This window comes from Pan troglodytes, chromosome 2, assembly GCF_028858775.2.
Source record: "Pan troglodytes isolate AG18354 chromosome 2, NHGRI_mPanTro3-v2.0_pri, whole genome shotgun sequence".
NCBI classification, from domain to species: Eukaryota; Metazoa; Chordata; class Mammalia; order Primates; family Hominidae; genus Pan; species Pan troglodytes.
In genome coordinates, this window is record NC_086015.1 from 90,014,749 (window position 1) to 90,039,608 (window position 24,860).

At 34.2% G+C, this 24,860-nt stretch overlaps 1 protein-coding gene across 5 annotated transcripts in view; it reads left to right on the forward strand.

Annotated features, from left to right (window-relative positions):
* Nucleotides 1-24,860, forward strand: part of CADM2 (cell adhesion molecule 2) — a 1,117,362-nt gene that overhangs the window by 762,760 nt on the left and 329,742 nt on the right. For 3 of the 5 annotated variants that reach the window (XM_016941511.4, XM_016941509.4, XM_016941510.4), the window contains exon 2: nucleotides 5,554-5,580. The exons of the other annotated variants lie outside the window; for them this stretch is intronic. In XM_016941511.4, coding sequence (XP_016797000.2) covers nucleotides 5,554-5,580 — 27 coding nt within the window. The remainder of the gene's footprint in view (nucleotides 1-5,553; nucleotides 5,581-24,860) is intronic. 5 annotated transcript variants of the gene reach the window in all.

The window sequence follows — 24,860 nt, forward strand, 5'->3', positions numbered from 1 at the left end:
ATAATAGCTAATGGTTACTACATTTCGACGCAGTAGATTTTAAAATATATATATTCAGAAGTGTGTTCTTTCTCTGTAAATTCACCACTGAAGTGCTTTGTATTCTAGAAATGGCATTCCTCTTCTCTGAAGCACAGTTTTGTTACATGAGTGATCTCATTGTTTTCACTGTATTTATTCTGGGAAGTAGTGACAATGCCATTATTTTAATAATTTGTAGTGTGTACTATAAGTGTAACTTTTCATATATGAAAACTTTATACTGCACAGCATCTTCCAATGGCAATGTTTTGTTTTGCTGCAAATACATTTGAATCAAGGGAAACATCTAATATATCTGAATATGGAGTTGTTACGGGATCTTTGGGGTGTCGTTTTTCTGGTCAGAAATTTCTGTGGCTGGTGGCACATTTCCTGTGTTTTCCTCAGGCCTGCTGGGCTCATTTCACTCACTTGGCCTGGCAGGATGCACTCGGCTCACACTACTGGCCTGGGTCTCATGACTGCCAAGGGCGAGTGAGGTGTGAAATGGTGAGGGGTGTGTGTGTGAGATGGGGTCCAGACACTGTGCACAGTCAGACATGCCAGGTGCTCCAGCAGGGCGGGCAGCTCCAGGTGCCGGCATGGGCACCAGCTCTCCGTGAGGCTGCAGCTGGACCAGGTGCACTGCAAGAAGCTTCCACAGCTGGCACCGGGAAACAAGGTAGTGCCTGGAAGCTTGGAGACTCTAGGAACTGCAGGGCCCCAAAGAGGGAGCCACAGCCCTGGAATGGGGTGCTCCCAGGTCTTGGCTCCCCGAAGGGCCACAGCTCTTCTTTTCTTGTCTTCTCCCACAATGTGGCAAGCAAGGAGCATGTCTCAGCTCTGTTTCTGTTACAGCTCTTTTAGCCTCATTTGTTGGGTACTGAATTCTTGCTCTGCACCCAGGAAGAATGAGACATGCAGAAACATGGAGGGTGAGCAAGTTGAGGAGGAGCTTTATTGAGCAACAATAGGTCAGAGGAGGCCCTGGAGTGGGTAGTTCCTGTCTGCGGGCAGATTGTCACATAGAGTGTTCACCTCTCAGCAAGGAAGAGGCCCTGGAGTGAGTAGCTCCTTTCTGCAGCTCGTCTTCCTGACCTCTGCAGCTCTCAGCAGAGAGGAAGCCCTGAAGTGGGTAGCTCCTCTCTGCAGCTGGTTATCCTGATGTCTGCTACTCCTAGCAGAGAGGAGACCCTGGAGTGGGTAGCTCCTCTCTGCAGCTGGTTATCCTGGTGTCTGCTACTCTTAGCAGGGAGGAGACCCTGGAGTGGGTAGCTCCTCTCTGCAGCTGTTGCAATGGCAGTGGCTGCTCCACATGGACTGCCACTGCCATCAAAATCATAGATGTCAGGAATCTCTGTCTCTTTAAAAAATCTAAGCTCTAACTCTATTGCCTCCTCTTTTAAGAAAGAATTGTCCCTTATCTATAAATTTTTGCTTAGGAGGAAGGATAACAGACACAAGGCCCAAATCAAAATATTTCAATAAAATTCTACATAATCTTAAAATACAAAGATCCATAGTGCTTTAGCTCTCCCTGCATAAATACCAGTAATGTCCTTGCTAACTATTTACAAAACGTTTCCTTGACGAATAACTTTCTAACAAACACTTCTAATGGCACCAGTAAATCCAGTAAGCTCTATATTACCCATATATTGCAAATAATGTTAAAAATATATGACCCTTGTGTTATGACAGTAAATGTTAAAATAAGAAGCCAGAATAAAAGAATAGCAAAATTGTGACTAGTCTTATCAGTCTTGAGATGGGTGAAATTTATCTAATCTCTTCTGAGAATGCCTTCATACCCTACTAATAGTCCCTGAATTCCATTTCAAGAAATGCATTTTAAGAGTCCGTAATTCTTTGAGAAAATATTACACAGCGATACATCTTCCAAATAGCCAGACAAGTGTCTAATTTAAAACTGATTAAACAAATCAGTAACATAGTCAATTATATTTGTACTTTATGATTATTTGTATTGATTTTTTTTCAGATAAACTTTATTAATATAATGACTAACATTCACTAACCCTTCAGCATTTCTACATAAATAGCTATGGTAATTATTTTATCATTCACATGATTTTTCCTCACATATATATACGTGTTTTCACAAAATTATGTAAAATCATGTGAAATCAATATTATAATTGTCACCATTTACAATTTTAATATTATAACGAACAATCTCTGAAAAAAGTAGTATGAATAATTGTGTTATAGTAACAATTTGCTGCTTTTATTATAAAGACAAAAAAATGGTGTCATATCTAAAATTTTCTCTGGTCAAAGTATCTTTAATTCTGTTCTGTTTATTTTATCTATAAACAGTTAAAATTGCATTTTTAAGATAATTTTCAGTCACTTGGGGTGGTGTGCAATGTGCACTTTACAATTGACTTCTAATTGGACTATGCTGACAATGGAAAATCTTACAAGTATTGAACATGACATTCATGACAGTATTCCTGTCATCTTGGCTTCTTTTATTGAATATGCAGAGAATTATAATTGAGCTAACAAGCCTGATAGCCTGGCCTCTTTCCAATTATATTAACCTAGTCTAGTATTAGCTGCCGGCGCACAGAAACAGGCATAGAGCTTTTGTTTTTCTTTCTATTCTATGTTGGTACCTGCCCAACAATCAAAGCATAAAATCCTCTGTCTTCATACAATGTTTGAGAATTGTCAGTAACTTATCTCCAATCCACTGATAAATGTAAAGATTAGCTTTATCCATCATTATTTCACTAATTTATGATAAAATGATTTCTTATAAAAGAAAGATTGGTTGTGTCTGTTACATGTTAGATGCTAATTAATTATTATTGTTCCAAAACTTTATAAGGTTTTGGCATGTTTTCTTTGAATTCATGCTAAAATTTTTCAAGTGATGAATTTGAGTTTGAAGCAAATTTGTTCTTCAAATGAACAAGTCAATTTATTGATGCATTGTAATCTTTCCTTTGAAATTGAGACAAACATTATTTTAGCATAATCTAAAAATAACTCATTAGTCTTAAAAACAAACAATACACACAAAAAATAACTAAATAAAAAAGGAAAATAATTTTAAATTATTTTCACTTAAAATCCACTAACATTTTACCAAGGAATCCAATTAAAACAAATAGTAGGTAAAGTTAAATAAACCAATTTATGATTTTAAAGATATGAAGAATTTGTAGTGTATCAGTTGTTTGAAATAGTAGATTCTGTGCTTTACTTTCTCTCTTCCTTTTTTTCTCTTGTTTTAGTTATCTCTTATTTTAGAATATGTAATATACTTGCACACTTTCTCTCCAAATATTTCCAACTCTTCCATTTTCAATATTTAAGTCTTCATCTTTATCCAAGATTTTCTGAGTAGAAATGTGAAGACAACCTGGAAATTTATGTCCTGAAGAAATAAAGCACTACAACAGTGCCTAAGAGATATGCCATAAAGATACATGTTGCAAAACTGTTGTTAGCAAAAAAAACAGAATACAGCAAGATGCTCCCAAACCACAAACCTGTTTATAATACAAAATAGTTCCATACTTCATATAAACTACATAAAAATATGCAACTATTAAAATGAATAAGTTAGCACTCCGTGTTTTAACCTGGAAATGTGGGAAAAGCAGACTGCAAATTAATGTGTATAGTAAAATCTTCTTCTGGAAACAAAATGCACACTTTTTTTTAGGTTTTTATAAGAACTGCAAATTTTATTTTTTATCGTTAAGAAATTGCTGGCATTGATTATCTCAGATGCTGACATTGGAAAGGAAGAGGGGATATTGTTTACTTTGCTATATTACCTGTAATTTTTGATATATATCAATTTTGTACTTAAACAATTAAGCCAAAACATTCATTAAAGGAATGTAGATTTTTGATGAAATTGAATTTTAAAACTTAAGTTTTGATATTAAATATTTTAGTGGGCTTTAAATTTTATGAATTATTGCATCATAAGTAGTAAATATATCAAAGAACAGATAATAGTTACACTTTGAATTTTAAGTTACTTTAAAAAAAATCTTCACAATAATATTGTAAGTAGTCTACCACTTTGTCTATGTCCATTTGAGAGCTGTGAAATAAAAGAGTTTGAATGGGTCAAGGACTTAATCCAGATTTCCTAAAATAACTTTGTTTTTACTTAAGATGTTTTTGTCTGGTAAAAATTTTATTATTTTAAAACTAGGATGTTCATTTTAAAATAAACTAGTAGCATATATATGCAAATAGTAAGGCAGTTTTTGTTATTGTAGATGAAAACAAAAATTATCTGTAAGTAGCCTGGTATGTACACAGACTTTCTAAATTTTTTTTAGCTCCAGGCAACTTGAAAGAATGAAGTCGAAATTAGAAGTTTTCATATGTAGTTCATAATTACTAGATCTAAAATCTATGTTAAATTTTACTAAAGGTCAGTCCACCAAAAGAGACTGCACATTTCCCAATTAGGAGATGGACTATTTCCTCCTTAACATCATTTAGAAAGCCAGAACCCATTCCTGCTTTTGTCTATCTTCATTTTTCAATAGTAAGTCAAAGTAGACTATATCACTTCAGAAGTATTTAGAGGTATCTAATTACGCATTTTGAACAGAAGTTTTCCTTTGAGTAAGGGACTGTCCTGTAGGACTGTTCTAATTTTCTTGTTAACTTGACTTCTGCTTTAAACAATGTTTACCACTAGATATAAGCTTATACTTCAGCTTATTAATGGAAATAATGCCATTTAAAGTAATACAGTTTTCTAGTCTCATGTTTATGTGTCAACCAAGTACCAAAATTGCTGGAGTTTAATGAATCATATAATTTTTATTTGGCTTTGTAGAACTGATGCTTGCAATTTAGTGGATCAATCAGTTCCTTAAATACCAATAGCTTAAGGTCATATTTTACAGCACAGATTCTGGAGTCAGATACACCTAGAATCAAATCACAAATCTGCTTTCCAGATGTGTCATCTTCAGCAAGTAATTTGACCTTTCTCATTCCCAGTTTCCACATCTATGAGGCAAGGGCAACAAAACTTACTTCTCACAGTTGTCATTATTAAGTGGTAGATGTATGGAAAGTCAGTCTCTGGCATTTAGAAAGCACTCAAATGATGGAAGTGGCCTACTTTTCTAGTTACTCAAATATCATGGGGTTACAATCTGATTGTTAAATAGTATTAAGTATATTTAAACTATATATAATTTTAATTGATTATTAAATAAAATTTAGAGTTAAGAAGAACTTAAAGTTATACATTCCATTAAAGGAATATGGTGACTTGTAGTGTTTGGAATGTGTAGTACATGGCTCCTGTCTGCTCTTACTTTGTCTTACTCAAGGATCTTACTCATAACACTAACGAAATGTAACAGTAGTCATTTTGTTTCTTAGGCTGTTGATCAGGAAATCACAAATGTACTCTTTAGACTTTAATAGCAATAACATCTCTGCTTTCTTACTAGAGAATCTGTCTAATATCTAATATGTTTGTTCTCTTCTTGTGCAACCTTTCCTTGGTACCAGCGGCTGCTTCAAAGAATAAAGTTAAAGGTGAGCTCCTGTTTATTCTGCATGAGTCATCATCATTCATTTTTCTGCTCAATCTTCTAAGTTCTCTTAAATGATAGAACCAATTCGGTTGCTGATAATACTATTTCAGTGTATAGATATTGTTCATAAATTCCTACAAATACAAATATCAATTATTTCAGTTATCCAATTTCTGAGACATGTTTGCATGGATGTTTGTGAGTTTGTTTTCTTGTTTCACTTCTCACTTTATTCCTAAGTATTTCAAAGTGGAATAAAGTGCTTTTTTTGCACTAACATTTTGCATGTGTACCTTAGTTTCCTTGATAAAATTGAGAATTGGGCAAAATACAGCATAAAATAAAACTGATGGAAAGTCTCAAAAATGAGTATGCTTTTATAGAATTATGTGAAAATAAAATTGAATCTTCTAAAAACTGAATATTATAAGCTATCGATTTCTATTTATGATTTTTTTTCATTTTTAGTTGCATTGTTTGACTTTGCTAGAAACCTAAAAATGTGTTTTCATGATAAAGGATGCACATGTCCAACGCTGAAAATAAAGAAAAAGTATTTTGGCTCCATGTGTCCCAGTTTTTATGGGTTTGAAAAATTCAAATACATGTATGATACTGTATCATAGACCTGTCATTTATGTATTTCAATTTCATTCTGTTTAGAGCAGTCTACATACTTAAAAATCTTTTTTGCTTTTGCTTCTTAAATAGCAAAAAAAATTTTTTTCTCTTTCAGTTCCAGGTTCTAGTTTTACAGCTAGTTTTAATACTATGACATACGCTCATCTTTGAAGTGTTAACTACTCCCTATTTATAAAGTCAAGCCTTTATCATACAACTAATATTGTCATAGCAATGTATTTGCTTACAGAATATGAAATATTTAAAGGAGGAGATGGCAAATTTATTGTCACCTTTCTTATAGCTCACCTAGCCTTGTTTCCTGTTCCAGTAAGTGTTGTGGAAAGTCAGCCAATCCTTGCCCCAGTAATTTTCTGTCTGGCTGTGAACAAAATAAATACATTCACAGCAATTCAGAAATTATTTGATAATGAATACATGTCTATAAATGTATAAGCACAATATGTTTATATAATGAAAGGATTAGAAGTGTAGTTTTAGGAATGAGGAATTACAAACTATACACACTGCACCAGCTCCAGGGTACAGCATATGAGTGTAAAGGGAACCAGGGGGAGATGCATATCAGCACTGGAATCATCAGAGACCACTTTATGTAGGAGGTGGAGCTGGAAGTGGCTCTTGAAGGATGGATAGGATGTACATAGAAAACAAGTAGTGTATTTAAAAAAATAATTAGAAAGGCTAACTAAAGGTCTGGAAACAGGAGTGAATACAGTCTAGTGTGGTGAGAAAATCTTTTGAATGAAACCTGGTACTTTTATAAGAAAGTGTAGAAAAATAAATTCTAAGATGATGCAGTAGACAATGGAGTGATTATGAGTCATTACAGTATTTGATCACATAAAACCTCTAGTAATCAATTACTCTCCAAAACAATGGAAAATAATTTGAATTATAATACGCAGGCTGCTAAGTATTAAATATGGAAAAGCCATTTCATCATTGGAGAATTATAGTCATAAATTATATTACAGGTATCTGTCAAGTCATTTCAGGACTCAAGCTGACTAGAATTTTATAATGCAAGCATATTTCTGTATCCAATTTAGTGCCTTCCACACTTCCATCCCTAGTGTTCCACACTTAGCCATTTTATTTGACTCTCCTCTTTCTACTTGTATACTAGCCTGTAGGGGCCTTAGCACATAGCTTTCCCCATGCTTATATTTTTGCATCTACAAGGCAAGCAATGACACGTTCAAAAATTAATTGTGCCTCAAGTGGAAACTGAAATTTTATTTCTAACCATTGCTGAAGAAAGATGTATATTATGTAGAGATAATAGAAAGAATTACTCAGTGATTTTTTGGTCCAATTTCTATATGAAGGCAAATGGTCTTCAAACAGAAAAAAAAAAAGTGGATAAGAGGAAAATAAAACCCAAGATAATATAAGAGCAGATGGTTGCTTCAGAATAGTTCATTTCTCCTGGCCCAGAAAAAGTACTTACCAGGGAACCGAGAGAAATTTTAAAGAAGATTATATCTCATTTATCTATCCTTATGGAATCACGCAAATGTGGAAAGTTTCTGGAATATTGGAGAGAGGAATGTGTTCTGATTTTTTGTAAGGAGTAATGATTTCATTTCCAGAAACCATAAACTGGTCATTTTGACATCAATTTCCCAGTAAGAGTTTTAAACACTCTTAAAACAACAGTTGGTGGGTATTTAGGTTAAAACAGAGTTCATTGAGAATCAGTCAGAAATTATTAGTAATAGCATAGGAAATTACCCCTTCTTTTTTTAAATGTGAGTTACTATACCAGTATAGGAGGGCAGTAGCATAGACATAATATACCTGAATTTTATCAAATAATGCAGCAACTAGCTGTTTGCTTATTTCTGTAGAAACTTATTCTGAAGATCACTAATTATTCTCCAATGGCCAAATCCAAGGGTGGTTTCTCAATCCTCATATTGCTATTTTTTCCCTGATGAACATATTATATTCTTTTGAATTTACATTTCCTTTGGTTTCAGTGGCACTGTACATACTTCGTTTTTTAAAACTTCTCTTTGCCTCTTTCTTTCTCTCTCCATTTATATCTTGTTCTGAAATACAGGTTTTATTCAGGTTGTCTTTGATTCTTGAAAAGATCAACTATTGTAGTGTAGGTTCAGCTTTCCACACTGCCTTTGAGAGATAAACTTCACTTCCTACAAAATAAAGAATGGGGCCATTTTCTAGACAATTGTGTACCTGCAACCAACCTCTCTCACTATTGTTGCCTGTCAAGAGGAACATAAATGACCCAGTCGAGTTGCTTCTCAGAAAACTTATAACTGGGAAAGGGCTAGAGAGAGAGAGGGAAAAGTCAAGGAGGTAAGACAAAGAAACAGAGATGGTTGATCAGTTCTGTTACTCTTCACGCGTAAATTTTGTATGTAGATTTAATAAAATGAATTAAGGTTGACAAATGCCACAAGAAGGAAGGAGGACTCTATGAAGAGTGAGAGATTGAGAGAGTACTCTGCTGGTGCACTAGGCTTCTTGGTCTAACGTATTGCTAAGGCTCTATTTTATCTTTACTATCTGGGTCTATGACACAGATGTCTTTTAATAAAAATTTCTAGATAGGTTTCTCTTGCTTAGAATCAAAAGAGAAATAATATGAATGTTTTCTTTCTAAGGGTTTTTTCATTGACTTTGTTACACTTTTCTGAACTTGACTTAACTGTTAAGCTTTTGTCTGATATTTTCATCACCCTGCTGAATATTTCCACTTTAATATTAGAAACCGATATTCTTATTTATTCACTTATTTTGTAACTAAGAACCCTCTGGGTTTGCTATATGTTCTCATGACACGAATATTAGTCCAATTTTCTAAGTTTAAAAGATTTGAAATACCTTTAACTTCTCTTTCTTAATGGCCCTCTCATCCAATTAATTATCAAATTGTCCTAATTTTATCCCTATAGTGTCTTTTGCATGAATCCTTATTCTTTGAATCTCTCATTCCTGGCCGGGTGCAGTGGCTCATGCCTGTAATCCCAGCACTTTGGGAGGTCAAGGCAGGTGGATCACTTGAGGTCAGGAATTTGAGATCAGCCTGGCCAACATGGTTAAACCCCATCTCTACTAAAAATACAAAAAATAGGCAGGTGTGGTGATGGGCCCCTGTAATCCCAGCTACTCAGGAGGCTGAGGCAGGAGAATCTCTTGACCCAGGGAGGCGGAGCCTGCAGTGAGCTGAGATTCTGCCACTGCACTCCAGCCTGGGTAACAGAGGGAGACTCTGTCTAAATAAAATAAAATAAAATAAAATAAAGTATAAAAAATCTCATTCTTCAGAGCTTGCCTGAAATAGTTTCTAACTTGTCTCCTGATTCAATTCTCAACATGCTACATTTGATATACAAGTCTATCCTACATTTGTATATCATGCTGAATTTTAACAAGATCATCACTGCTTTGCCACTTAGAGGAGAAAGGTACTTTAAAGTAGTCTTAAAATTTCTTTGTATAAAATAGTTTTATTTCACTCTGTTATGCATGTATAAAAATAGGCTAAATGTATCTTAATGACTGCTCCAAAATGTTACAATTTTTTAAATAGCTTTAACCCAGAAAAAATATTTTTAGTCTTTAATCCTGATTTGGGGGCTTTATTTTTAAGCAAAATTTGGCAACTATAGTTCTATGCTATTTCTAGAATGCCAGCTTTTAGATATTATTTTCAAAGCGAATGTCTTAAATCTCAACAATCATGTAATCATTATTCAGTGCTCAAATAAAAATTAACATAATTATTCTGACTTTGCTTAAGAATTAAGATAATGCAGAGCCCTTAGCTATCTAAATTGAGATATATATGGTTCAAAGGAGAATCAGTATTTCAATTTGCTGAGTTTGTTAAGTAATAGTCATACATAATATTATCACATAAATGATTTATTCATAGGAGAATATTATAAATCTGCTATAAAGCCAAAATATGACATTTGGAATCCCAGGCTACCCATCATATGAAAAATTTGGGAGGTTAATTGAAAGGCATGTAAGAGGCTGAAGTTGAGACATTGCTTCAAACTATTTTGAGATTTTTATCTTAAGTCAGGTGCCTATATTTTAATTTGTATCATATAGTATTTCTTATATATTAAGACTTACATTTTGTAGTCAGACAGGAATATGTTGAATCTTTGTTTTGCAACTCGCTAGATTTGAGCACCTGGACAAATTTTCATTAAAGTTCACACAACATTCAGTTGTGACAATTTTATTGGATAAAGCACACAAAAAAGGATTGACATAGGGAATGGCACACAGTGAGCACTTAGTAAATTGTACCTGTTATTATTATTACTATCACAATTTAAATTATATCTGTGGGAAAAATGAACAAACACAAAAACATGTAGTCCTAGGTAAGTCCCAAAACTAAAACTTTTCTGTAAGTTTCACTATATTTCCTCTTCATAATGGCATTCATATGTTTATATTCATTATAAGACTAAAATAAACACATATAGTATAAGATGTGAATGATCCACTAGGTATATGTTTTTCTTTCATCACCTTTAATATTAAAAAACAAAGTACATAAATGATATTATTAAATAATTTCAACCACAAGTGAAATAAAAAATTTGAGAAAATTATGACAAAGAGGGGCTTATATAATACTTAAAATGTAAAAATATCCTGCTTTTATTATCAGTGAAGAAATTAAGTAATGAGGCCATAATATATTTTTTTTGAAAATATCACTTAACTACTTTTTTAAAGCTATTTTTAGATTGTAATTTTAAAAGTGGGCCGGGTGTGATGGCTCACACCTGTAATCCCAGCAGTTTTGGAGGCCGAGGCAAGTGGATCACTTGAGGTCATGAGATCAAGACCAGGCTGGCCAACATGGTGAAAACCCATCTCTACTAAGAATACCAAAAAAAAAAAAAAAAAAAAAAAATTGCTGAGCGTGGCACACGCCTGTAATCCCAGCTACTTCAGAGGCTGAGGCAGGAGAATCACTTGAACCTGGGAGGCGGAGTTTGCAGTGAACCGAAATCACACCATTGCACTCCAGCCTGGGCGACAGAGGGAGACTCTGTCTCAAAAAAAAAAAAAAAAAAAAAAAGTGTAAGACACAATTCAAATTCTTGCATAACAGCTACAAAATCTTCATAAAAAACGAATCAGGAGACAATTATTGAAGTTTATGCTTATTCTACACAAGACTGATCTAAGGAAATATGTGTCAGGGGCGTTAGACATATAGAAGGGAATTTAAAAGCATATTGTATTTATGTAACACATATTTCATTTAGGGATTCAGGTGGAAGACCCCGAGCTAGTACCTTTAGGAAGATTGCCTTCTAAATCTACCTTCTAGTTCACCTCACTTCTCTAAGAAAATTGCTGAAGACACTGCTATATAATAGTGCAATAATGTTTATTAAGATATATTACTGCAGCTTTTTTCTAACTTTTAAAAAAGTAACAATGATAATTATAACAGCTAATCTTTCTTAAATGTTACCATGTGTGAGACATTGTGCTAAGCATTCGTAGGTGTTTTCTCTTTCAATCCATACAAAACCCTCTGAGATAGGTACTATTTTATCGTCATTTTCAAAATGTGGAAAATGAAGCAGAGTTAAGAAATTTAAGTTCACAAAATGAGTAAGAGGCAGGGCAAAAATTCTAAGCCAGACATATTAACTCCTGAATTCAAGCTTTTAATCTATTAAATCCTCTAAAGAGATCAGTTTAATCAATATTACAACTTACCTGAATCTCATTCATTTAAATGCATTTACATATATACCACCCACCCAGATAGGAGTAGGGTTGGGAGTAGGGATAATATAGCCTGATGAGTAGCTAGCAAGAATATATTGGACCAGCTTAGTTGGGTCCACTGGCCAGAAAAATATTCTCCAGGTAAATCTGGCATTTCTCATTCTTTTAAAACTCTCCTTCTTCTAGGTCTGTCATTCACTTACCTTATGTTAACCTCACTTATTCCCTCTTGGGAAAGTGAGAAGGTAATTAGTTTCTCAATAAGATGAGTAAGGTTCTAGAAAAGCTTCAGGCACAGCTAATGTGAAGTGCTGAACTCAGAAGAAACAAACAGAGGTAAGGAGTGTGCTCATAAAAATTTTATTGTAAGATGACCCAGTGGGTCAAAATATAAGTAATTTTAGTTGTTTCTAAAGTGCAGCTTCATTCGATGTGGTTTCTGTTTCTTATTTCTCACTGTATAGGGATATTGACATGCATTTGCTCTATGGAGTATCTCATTACTTTCTGTTGCATAACTGTCCCCTTTCATGTTGCAAAGTACAAACTAGTCTGGGTCACAATGGAGAGAGTGTTATATATTCCATTTGCCAGTCTAAAATAATATTATTTCCAATTGATTTAATGGAGGTGCATTTTCTCCATCTCTCTTTGTTTCTTGAAATGCAAAAATAGGTTTGAGCTTCACTGTGCACATGTGGATAAATACAACTCATTTGCCATGAAAACAAGGCTCAATTTTGTATAGCAATTAGAAATCAGTTTAAGCATTGCTACTTTAAGTTTGTATCCTCATTTCTACAATAAATAAATCATTATAATACTTTTTTATTCTGTCTAAACACATCTCATCTGAAAGGCAAGATCTTCTGGGACTCAATTCATTCAGTTGGTTCATGTCATTCTATTATGCTAATAAAATTGGTATTTGCTTATTCTACAGCTTCTGTGTGGGGGTTTAGAAAGTCTGTAATTAAATTCCCAAGATTTGTGGCTTCTTACAGGTTTTGAAACAGAAAAAAGTCTGTAATAAGGAGAAACAGAATGATCAATGTGTAGCAGTTAGTGGGACATTTTTAAAACAATGCTACAACACCAAAAGTTAAGTTACACTAAAAATAAATGTAATTTACTGTATTTCAAATTTGATGGAATTATGGTTACATATTTTTAATGAAAAAAAATTAATTTATCCTGATATATAATGGTTATCACTGGCAAAGTGTACAATTAAAAAGCTTTGGGGAAAGTTATCAGAATTCCTGGGTTCTAGTGTCTGTTCAATTATTGATTTGATCTTCAATCAAGCATCACTCTTTGGGGACACTAAGACCCTGCTGCTTTGCTCATGGTCAGGAAATTCAATGCCCAAATAGGAGAAGTCATGTAATATCCTATATAATTCCCTAAGAGATAATTCCAAATGAGAACACATGGCACTCTCAATGCAGGGAGACTGTATATGAATCCTACCTTACCCCCAGTGTGGTCTATTTTGGAGGTACGCAAACATTTACATGTAGCACTATGATAAGATACAATGGAGATTATATATATATAATTTGACACATACACACATACACACACATACATATATATATACATATATGATTATATATATAATTTGACACATATACACATACACACACATATATATACATACATATATGTATATATACATATACATAACTCACCATATCCTCTCTTTTTCTGCCTTTTTTCTTTTTAAATATAATATGTATATTTTAAATATAATATATATATTTTAAATATAATATGTATATCTTTTTAAATATAATATGTATACATACATATATGTATATATACATATACATAACTCACCATATGTCTCTTTCTTTTTCTGCCTTTTTTCTTTTTAAATATAATAGACAGGTTAAGGGAATCCAAGTTTTAAAAACTCTTAGTCATTTTCAGGAGATTTCTTAAAACAACCCACAACATAGTAAGAGATCTAGTAAAAGAGCATTTCTTATCATCTTTATTTGTTCTATTTTAAAATGTAGCAACTAGAAATATATGTGTGTGTGTGTGTGTGTGTGTGTTGTGAATATGTTCTTTATTTTTTACTGCATGGAGCTGTCATTCACTCAATAATTCAATCATTTCTTTACCCAAAATTTCCAGGGACTCCTGGAAATACATCAATTTAAGAAAAAAACTTACATACTGTCGTATGTTACAATGTAGTATCCATTATGAAGAATAAAGTGGAAGAATGAGTTAGGAATACTTGGGCAGAGTAGAAAAGACAGTGGTTCTAATTTTGAGTCGGTAGACCAGGAAAAGTGGACATTTGAACAGAAAATTGATGGCGAGGAAGCAAGCCATGCCAATGGAAACAATCCAAGAAGAGGAAACAGCAAAGACAAAGGCCTTAAGGCAGAAAGTGGCCTAACTTATTTGAGCAATATTCAACAGCCCTGTAAGAATAGAAAAGCATGAGCCTGGGACAGTATGTTAGAGAGAGGGTCATAGAGGGAATGGAGACACAGGTCATGTAAGGATTTTTGGTATCCTTCAAGTGAAGTAGAGAGCCATGGGAAGTTTCAGCAGAAGAGAAATGTGCACTGACTTAGTTTTAACAGAATCAATTTGGTTGCTCTGGTGAAAAAAGACTGCAATGAGAGTTGTTTGGATGCTTTTCCAAGAATCCAGTGGAAAATGTGATTATAATAGGATGAGAATCATAGCACTGGAGGTAAAGTTAAATCTAGTAGAATTTGCTGGCTGGAAGTAGGACATGATATAGAGAATGGAGTGTAGATGTTTTGTTTGTTTTGTGTGTGTGTTTGGTTTTACTTGAAAACTGGAAGGACAAAGTTACATTTACAAGATCGAAAAGACAGGACTAACACAACAAAATAACGACAGCTCAGTTTTCATCATGTAAAGTTGAAGAGACCTATTAAGCATTCATGTGAAGATGATAAGTAACAATTGGGTTAATAAATGTGAAATTTAGAAGAAAGTTCTACACTTTAGATAAACTATCTGAAAATCATGTGGACAGTCAATAAAAACATGAGACTGAATGAGCTCATCAAATGCATGAGTATAGCTAGAGAAGAAAGCAAAAATATTAGGACTTGTGGTCTCACATACTCCAGCCTTAAAGAGATCAATCAGATGATGACATACAAGCAAAGGTGTCAGAGAAAAAGAAGAAAATAAAAAAGAAAATAAAATAAAATGAAAGAAAATGTATTTAAAAAGGAAGTGGTGTTCAACTGGGGCAAATGCTCTTCATAAGTCAAGATAGATACAAATGGATTTAGCAATGTGGAAACAAGCAATGTAACCTTGGTAATTGCCAATTACTATACGATATAGAAATTAATCATATAATCACCTGAAGAAATGTAAATTTGCTACTGCAAAACAATGGTACAATAAGATTCAACTACAGGAAAATTCACCATAGTGAAAGAAGGCTAGGAAGATTTCTTAGAGAAAATCATGGTCAGAAAAATGCTGAATAACTAGTGAGCATTAACTGGGCAACAGAGGGAAGAACTGCCCAAGTCAAGGGAATGTCAGCAGGGGACTAAAAGACAGCCAGTAGAGTTTCTGGAGAACATCAAAGGGAACGAGGGTTAAAATTAGAGGGGATAGATAGGCAGCCCATGCAGTGCCTTGATATTTACAGGGTTTTCTTTTTTCTGTTGGGTTTTTTTTTCAATTATTATTATTTCCTTGTTTGCTTTTTTCTTATTCTAAGAACAATGGGAAGCCATTAAGTGGTTTTAAAAGGGAATGGGGTAGAGATAGGGGTGGTGGAATATTCTTACATTCACACTTTGAAAAAGATCACTGGCTGCTCATGAAAAAACAAATTAGTAGAGACTACTATAGATGACAAAGAGAAAAGGTGAATTGCCTGGAAACTTACAGTAGTCCAGGGAGAAATAATGGTAGATTGGCCCAGAGTGGTCAGTGGTAATGTCAGAGAGAAATTGGCAGATTCACGAGAATAGAAATTCCTTTCAAGAATACAGTTGAAACAGCAGTCAGAAAAAATTAACTGAACTTGAATTAAATAAGTGCCCTTAAATATTTGTGAATTATTTAAAACATTTTGTTATTCTTCATTTATCTTCATTGTCATCAGTACTGGAGACCAACAAGCAGACACCTAGAATGACAGTCCTGATCTTGTCCTCATGTTAGCCCACAGGAAAGTACATTTATGGTGTACTGTGTAAGACAAGTGAAAGTGAAGGGAAAACCATAAATTTTATTACTGGAATAATAAGATAAGAAGATAAGATCTTCTTTACCTAAAGTAGTTCTTGTCTGTATTACTGATTCTCGTAATCGAAAATTTCATACATATAAACAATTTAGGTGGGAGGAAACTTTATATTAAAAATAACTTGTCAAGAATGACATGCCAAAGCTCATGTAAAAACTGCACACCTAAATTGTATATTCTAGTTGTTTCTATTTTGGACAGGGCAGATGAAAAGTTACTTGTACATTTGATTCTTGATTATCGTGCAATGCAAGGTTATTTTAATGACATCCAAGCAGCAACAATATATCTGACCTAAACTTCGAAAGAGTCATTAATTTAATTCATTCTTTTTTTTTTTTTTTTTTTTTTTTTGAGACGGAGTTTCTCTCTGTCACCCAGGCTGGAGTGCAGTGGTGCCATCTCGGCTCACTGCAACCTCCCTCTCCCAGGTTCACGGCATTCTCCTGCCTCAGCCTCCCGAGCAGCTGGGACTACAGGCGCCCACCACCATGCCTGGCTAAGTTTTTTGTATTTTTAGGAGAGACAGGGTTTCACTGTGTTAGCTAGGATTGTCTCGATCTCCTGACCTCATGATCTGCCCGCCGCTGCCTCCCAAACTGCTGGGGTTACAGGCGTGAGCCACTGTGCCAGGCCTAATTTAACTCACTCTTTATGTGTTTTCCCATCTTGGCCAAGCAAAAATTACCTACCAGCAGAACAGGATTTCAAAACGTTTCCATGTAATCTGTTTTCTCTAAGATGGGATAATCATCTGATGGGCACTGAGTTCACTTAATAAGCATGCTGTCTAGAGACAAGGCAGGAATGCTATTTGGCCTGAACAATCACCAAATAGTTCCTGAAGTCATTACCTTCCACCTCAGCCAGAAGTTATCTTGGGAAAGACAATCAAATCTCTTGGCTGCTTACCCAGAGTTTGAGAATCCCAGTAACGTATATTCACAATGGCATAGGATTGTGATAGCAAATTCAAATGGAAACTAGGAAATAGAGAGCAAATATCTGTGTATATTAGACACAGCTTCCCCTAGAAATAAAGATAGATGCTCTTATGTAATGTGATGTTTGATTCATTGAAGTCCTGAATTCTGATTGTCAGCAAATAAAACATCACTTTTCATGCATGAAATATTTTTTCCTTATAAAACTGAGGGATTAATTTAGATTTAGGTAAAATATAGCTGAGATACAAGATAGGTTTTCAAACTCTTTACAAGCCTTTTGGGAAGTGTTAACAAATGCTTTGGGATTGTTCACACTCAAATGTTATTTAACGCATCTGGCACAACAGGTGGCATGGCCAGTAGGTCATTTCAGCATGATAATTTGACTTCATATTTATTAGAGCAAAATATGTGTTTAATGAGTATTTCTTTTATCACTATTTCAATCATCATAACTCACCATATCTCTCTTTCTTTTTCTGCCTTTTTTCTTTTTAAATATAACAGACAGGTTAAGGGAATGCAAGTTTTAAAAAGTCTTAGTCATTTTCAGGAGATTTCTTAAAACAAACAACCCACAGCATAGTAAGAGATATACTAAAAGAGCATTTCTTATCATCTTTATTTGTTCTATTTTAAAACGTAGCAACTAGAAATGTATTTAGTGACACAACAACTCATTCACATTTAATTATTCATCTATTCATTACCCAAATATTTGTTGAGTTTATGTGTAAGGCCCTAGTCAAAAGTAGTTGTAATATACAGTTTATATTTTTAAATTGATTCCACCACTTAACAGATATATCAATCTCAATGATTTAAAATAAAGTATATATAGCACCAAACATGAATATATGTTTAAAATTTGATTTTGGCAAAAAATTACCCCAGGAAAATAAACATCACCATTTTGCCTTACATGATGACATTTATCATTGGCTTCCTAAAACATAATGGAAAGGAAGTTTGCATTATCACTTTATATATTCTATTATTAAACTTTCACTTATACTGATTTCCATACCCAAATAAATTTTGACAGAATAGAGTCATACTGCTTTGTTGTTCAAAAGTTCTCTGCAGCCTTAAAGGTAACTGTCATCTTGTAAGCAATGTTTCAAAGTAGATTAGAGTCTGAACATTAAGTTTTAGATGTCAATTATCTTTATAACTTATAAAACTGATAGAGATGAATACATTTAGATACATTCTATGTTATTAAAGTTTAAACAAATTCATCAGGATCTGTTTTCTTTTAAAATTATATAACTGCCTTAGCTCTATTGATATTTGTGAAAATATAAATGCAGAATTCAGAATTAACCCTGCATAATTAGAGAAGAGGAAAAAGTAACTTAAGGGGAATAATAATGTTGCTGAGAAATGAATAGGATGACAATACAATGATTAAAAATTCACATAAAATGCAAGTTGCGTCAATTATAAGGAACACAGTGTGAAAGGGTGTTCCTATGTTGAAAGATAATAAAAACTATTTTAATTTTAAATATCAAAGCATTTATAGTTACAGGTGAGGAAGCACTGAAAATAGATAAAATTTAACCATCTAAATATCAGAAAATATATCAGCTATCTCATATAACATAAGCTATTATTGGTAACTTTAAAAACAACAAAATAATGTCAAGAAATCAAAAATTTTAAATGTGAATTCTTATTATCAAAGCTTGTGATAGTGATGCCCAAGTGTGCATTCAAAACAATTACTTTTTTTCCAGCTATTTAGAGTAATATGCAAAGTGCAAATGGGAGATGAAATATTTAATTCTTATTCTCGCAACTGGATTCAGCTTAATCAGTTTTACCTTAGAAAGAGATCTGTTATGAGTAACAGTATTAGATGTTAAAAGTAGTCACATGCAGTTAATATCAGGGTGAAACAACTGAAATCAAAGGAGGAAATTAATTACATAGACATTCTAGTTGGAATCCAGTTGGCATGCATGATCAAGTGGGTCACATTTTGTTTTCTAAGGAATTTGGTAAACAAGTCTGTGTCTTTTGATATCTGTACACAGAGTGTACTATTGCTACTCATTTGATGAGTAGCTATCATCAAATGATTGCTACTCATTTGACAGAATGCTATAGTCTTCCATAGGTTAACTGATTGTATGCCCTATCTGTATGCCTTATTCCAGTGAGCCCTGTAATAGCACTTGGTCCAACAGCTTCAGTAATAAAGATAATGAACTCTTCCTGGCACTGTGGAGGTCAAATGATTCATAATTTTCAATACTAATTCCAAAGACTTGCTAATGTGACCACTATTTCAACCTAATTGACTATTCTTTAGGTTTGTTGTTTGGAAGGCCTTAATTTTTGCTCTATGTTGGTATTTATCATTATTATTTGCACCGTCTGTCTTGTTTATTCTCCCTCTTTTTTTGCTTCTTTTTTTCTTTTCTTGCAACTATAAAGAATATGAGGCCATAATCATTCTCTTTTTGTATCTATGCAGTTTACCACCAGATCCTGCAGGTTTTAAAATTATGTAAGAATTCACATTGATATTTAAGAGTTTCAAGTCCCTAAACATCAGCTGGCTCCCTTCAATTAATTGCTCTTTTTCTGCACAAGGAATCTGCCCACACAACTTACCTTGATGTACTTGGAGCCAATTTCTTCTGACTCACTGTAGCAGCTCTGTAGCTTTCTGGCTGTGATTAATTCTCACATCTGATATTAATTTATATGCTCACTCTTAAGTCATATTATCTTCATTTAGATCTTGGTTCTATACTCACCTGATCTAGCAGCTTTATCCAGAATAGTCCAAATAAGCCTAGGTAATCCTAGTTCAGGACAACAATTCTCCTTCTTTCTCCAAATGAACAGGCACTTTTATGTTTCCAAGTGCCACTGAAACATCAATTTACTGAGATACATAGCAGTTAACATAATTAAATTGAATCACACAATGAGCTTTGTTGAGGTCTGAAGGAATTAATAGAACTCCAGGCAAAGAAGAGGTTAAAATTTTTGAACCATTTTAGCTAAGCATCTCAGATGTTTAGATATCATCTTCTATTTCAGCATAAGGAGATCTAATTTCAGCCAATCGCTGCCCTGTTTATATTTTGGAAACTTCTCCAAATAATTGGAAAGTGCATTAGTGCAAAGTCACTCACTCCTGTCTTTGATGATTTATTTCCCCTCAGGAGAAAAAAAAAATAGAGTGACTTGTTATTTAGTTGCCAAATAAAAAGTTGTCTCGGCCTGGCGTGGTGGCTCACGTCTCTATTTCCAGCACTTTGGGAGGCCGAGGCGGGGGGATCACAAGGTCAGGAGTTCGAGACCATCCTAGCCAACATGGTGAAGCCCCGTCTCTACTAAAAATACAAAAATTAGCTGGGCATGGTGGTGCATGCCTGTAATCCCAGCTACTCAAGAGGCAGAGGCAGGAGAATCACTTGAACCCGGGAGGCAGAGGTTGCAGTGAGCCGAGATCATGCCATTGCACTCCAGCCTGGGCGACAGGCAAGACTCTGTCTCAGAAAAAAAAGGTGTCTCACATATGGAAAATTCCATATCTGTTCCACTACCACCTTTATTATTCAAACTGAGATTTAAAAATCAAATATACTTGTTACTCCACCCATTTAATGATGTATTCTCCTCTTTCATTCACTTAAAAAATAAAATTGGAACTTATTTATTTTCCTTAAAAAATCATTCTATACTTCACAGAGACTATTGGAAACTACATTTCATAAATCAGTTGAATTACAAGGAATCATGCAGTGAATTTCTAAACCCCAAACACTCTTTTTTTATAGCTTTTACTTCTTTAGAACTTCTAGACGGATATAAGTTACTTGTTTGTCCAGTAACTTGACTGCTTATTACATGTTTACCACTGCTGTAGCAGCTAGATTTGAAAATAAAGGATGTTTTCCAGCAGTACCTAATGCTTATGGTCACATTATAGAATACAAAAGCACACACTGACTTTTTCAGGAGTTTTAAAATAAGTATATCGTTATTTTATTTTCCTCGTTAGAGGCTTAGACATTGGTCAGAAATAGCATTGTGGCAGTCATCTAGTGGTTCCTATGCCAGGTTGCAGGCATTGGCCTGAGAGGTATTCTTTTACATTCAGTGGGTGAATTCACCTGATGAAGCATGTTATAGATGTTATACATACATGTCTTTCTACCTATGTTAACCTTCCCTGAGACCTTGTGTGGGAAAGCCACTATAAAGACATATTCTAAATAGGTCACTCACTGTCATGATCTGGTTGTGTCTGTCTCTCCATTATGTCTCTCTATTATCCACAAGTACATGATGGACCCTTAAGATAATAAATTAAGTTAGATTGGTATTTTAAAAATTAACTATCAGAGGCTTAAATTATAAATGAGGTATAAATTGCTGTTTTAATTAATATTATTTGATAGAGTAGTTATTTCAGAGCAAAAATTAAAAAAATTGGAGAAATCATGAAATATAATTTTGCAAAACAGATACTTTTAAGCTATGTTGGCAATTACAGCATGCCTGAAATCTATCTAAAATTTATCTTTTCCACATTAAAATATATTTAACTATTAATATGATCTTAGCATTTCAGGTGGCAATCCTGTCACATTCTTCATATCCAAAGACAAAAGCCATCTCTAGGACATGAATAAAACTTTCCAGTGGAGCTTGCTGGAGCACTTCTCGAATTCCTATCCAGCACCGTCATTCTACAATCTGTTTTCTTTCAAAGGGAATATATTTCAACTGAGATTTTTCCTCTTTGACTGCATGTTATATAAGTACTTCACTGATTTAGTTCTTTCTACTAGGTGATCACATTTTCCTTTTTCTGAGTCTACCGATTTCTGCAATTTATGGACTGAGCATCTCACACTACTCTCTGGGTGGTTTATGTAAATAATAATAATAAAAGCCCCTGAAGCTGCATCCCTGTTCCCAGTGGTTTCCCACTGACCTCTTTTCAGCTTGAAAAGGTTCTATCTATTGCTGATTTTTTTTCCTTCCCACTGGCAATTTTCAGCCTACTGTGCTTCTTCATCTCATTTCTTGACTCTTTCTTGACTTAAGAATTAATTATTGAAATGTATCAGATGCACTCTGAAAATGTCAGTGTATTTAGTTGGATTTACAAAAAAGCACAGCTTTTCAGCCAACATGATATTGGAAGTGAATTTCAAGTAACACCTTTCTCCACACATCCTTTTCACAGGCAACAGAAAAACATAATGCGGATGATCTATACCATCTCTGAAAAGGTTTGTGCTGCATAAGGACATTTGTCTCTATCGCTTTAAAGCATAATGTTTACCTTTGCATTTTAGTGCCTTTTTTCCCATTGAAACTTTAACAAACACTTTGTATAGAACTACAAGAGACTCACAGAAGCTGTCCATCTATCCTCTTGCCTCCTAACCAGCCTGGGGCTAATTTAATCTATCCAATTCAGACAGTTATTGATCCCAGTAAAAAAAAAGAATTCACAACCTCCCTTGTATTGGGTAGAATATTCTACAAACCTGTCCTCACAAATCCAGATACAGGAATTCATACACTGAATAGCACAAAGAGGCAGCTTTCAAGTGAAAACAATTTAAACTCAAAGGTTAAAATCACCTCAAAAGAGATTCTAAAGTATTGATTAAAACATCTCAGGTATAGATTTAGGAAGAAAAGAGACATTGTAAGTCATAAGAGAAAATTTTAAAAGATATTTAAATAAATATATATTTAAGTAGTTAAGATTTCATCCATATTAAATTGTAAAATAATTATTAGGCAAGTTCTACTTTAGGTACTTCTGTTCAATGGTGTATACAAATAACAAAAGAGACAAAATCCCTAGCCTCATAGAGCATATACTCCAGAGGGGGAAGACAAACAACAATAATAGCAAGATGAGTAGACATTCTAGTCATGTTTAAAGGTGATTAGTACTATGAAGAAAACACAAGGAAGGGATCTGAGACATGCCTAGTGGTAGGGCAACTGCTACTTAAACTGGAGTAATGGAACTCATGGAGAGTACAATGATGGTTACCAGAGGCTAGGAAAGGTAGTGGGGGATTTAGGGGATGAGACAAGGAATGACTAATGGGTACAAATAAATAGTTACAAAGAATGAATAAGATTGAATATTTGATAGCACAATGGGGTAACTAAATTCAATAATAAATTTAATTGTACATTTTTAAATAATCAAGAGTATATTGGATTGTTTGTAACACTATGGATAAATGCTTGAGGTGAAGGAGATCGCATTTACTCTGATGTAATTATTACACATTGTGTATCTGTATCAAAATATCTCATATAACCCATAAACATATACATCTGCCATGTACCCACAAAAAATAAAAAAATATAAAGATAAATAATAAATAAATAAATAAGTAAATGAAATACTCAGGGTAAGGTCTTAATGAGAAGACGATGTTTGGACAAAATGAAGGTGGGGAGGGAGCAGCCATGAGGCTATTGGGGGATGAGCACTATGAGTTAAGTATAAGATCAGAGCAAGGGCCCCAAGGCAGGAGTATACTTGCCATGCTTAAGGAGCAAGGGGTCTGGAATGGGTGAAGAAGATGGAGGCCAGGATCAAAAGGAAGTCAGAAGGAGAGAAGAGTGGATGAAATTGGTGGGGTAACAGGACCTGGTTGCATGGGGCCAAGTAGGCCAGCTCAAGGGCTCAACTTTTACTCTGAGTGCAATGGCAAAGCATTGGCAGGACAGCAGAAGAATGGCATGCTCTGCCTTATGAATTTAAATGGAAATTATGGTTGCTTTGTTGGTGAGGGTTCAAGATGTTATTGTAATACTATAGGGAAGAGTTAATGGTGGTTTTTATTATGTGCTAGTGTGGAGTTGGTGAGAAGAAATTGCATTTAATTTAAAATTATAGCCAGGGGACTTTTCTGGAAGTTTGGAGGCAGAATGCAGAGAAAGGAAAGAGTCAAGCGTGTCTCTAAGGCTTTGGCTGATTGTTAAAAGCCCAGGCAATTTCTACCTCAGTGGCTTTTGATGTTATTACTGGATTGCCATAAAATAATTGTTCATAATGAGGTTCTAGTTGCTCTTTGGGGAAATTTTAAATTGAAGTTGTTAAAAATAAAAAATCTCCATGCTTTTAAAAAGTACTAGTAATCATTCAACATTTTTATTTTGTTGGATAATGGTATTTTCCTGACTATGTGTCTTCTTTTATTTCCTAGTTGACCATAAGTGTTGTTGAACTTTCCATTGTGTTGGAGGGGGGAAGGCTAAAGTTGGGGGTAGACTTTGATTCTGACACAACAAATAAATGGATCATGGAGAAAATAAGAAAAAAAAAACAGGCAAAAGAGAGATTAACAAGGAAGGAGTCTCAGAAAGAAAATACTCAACACGATTCAGAAGTAAGATATAACTCTATATAAAGAATGTTATGTGGGCTGGGTGTGGTGGCTCACGCCTGTAATCCCAACACTTTGGGAGGTGAAGGTGGGAAAATCACTTGAGACCAGGAGTTCAAGACCAGCCTATGCAACATTGCGATACCCCATGTCTACAAAAAATTAAAAATTATTCAGGCATAGTGGTGCATGCCTGTAGTCCCAGCTACTCAGAAGGCTGAGGTGGCAGGATGGCTTGAGCTGTTGAATGAAATTATGAAGTTACATC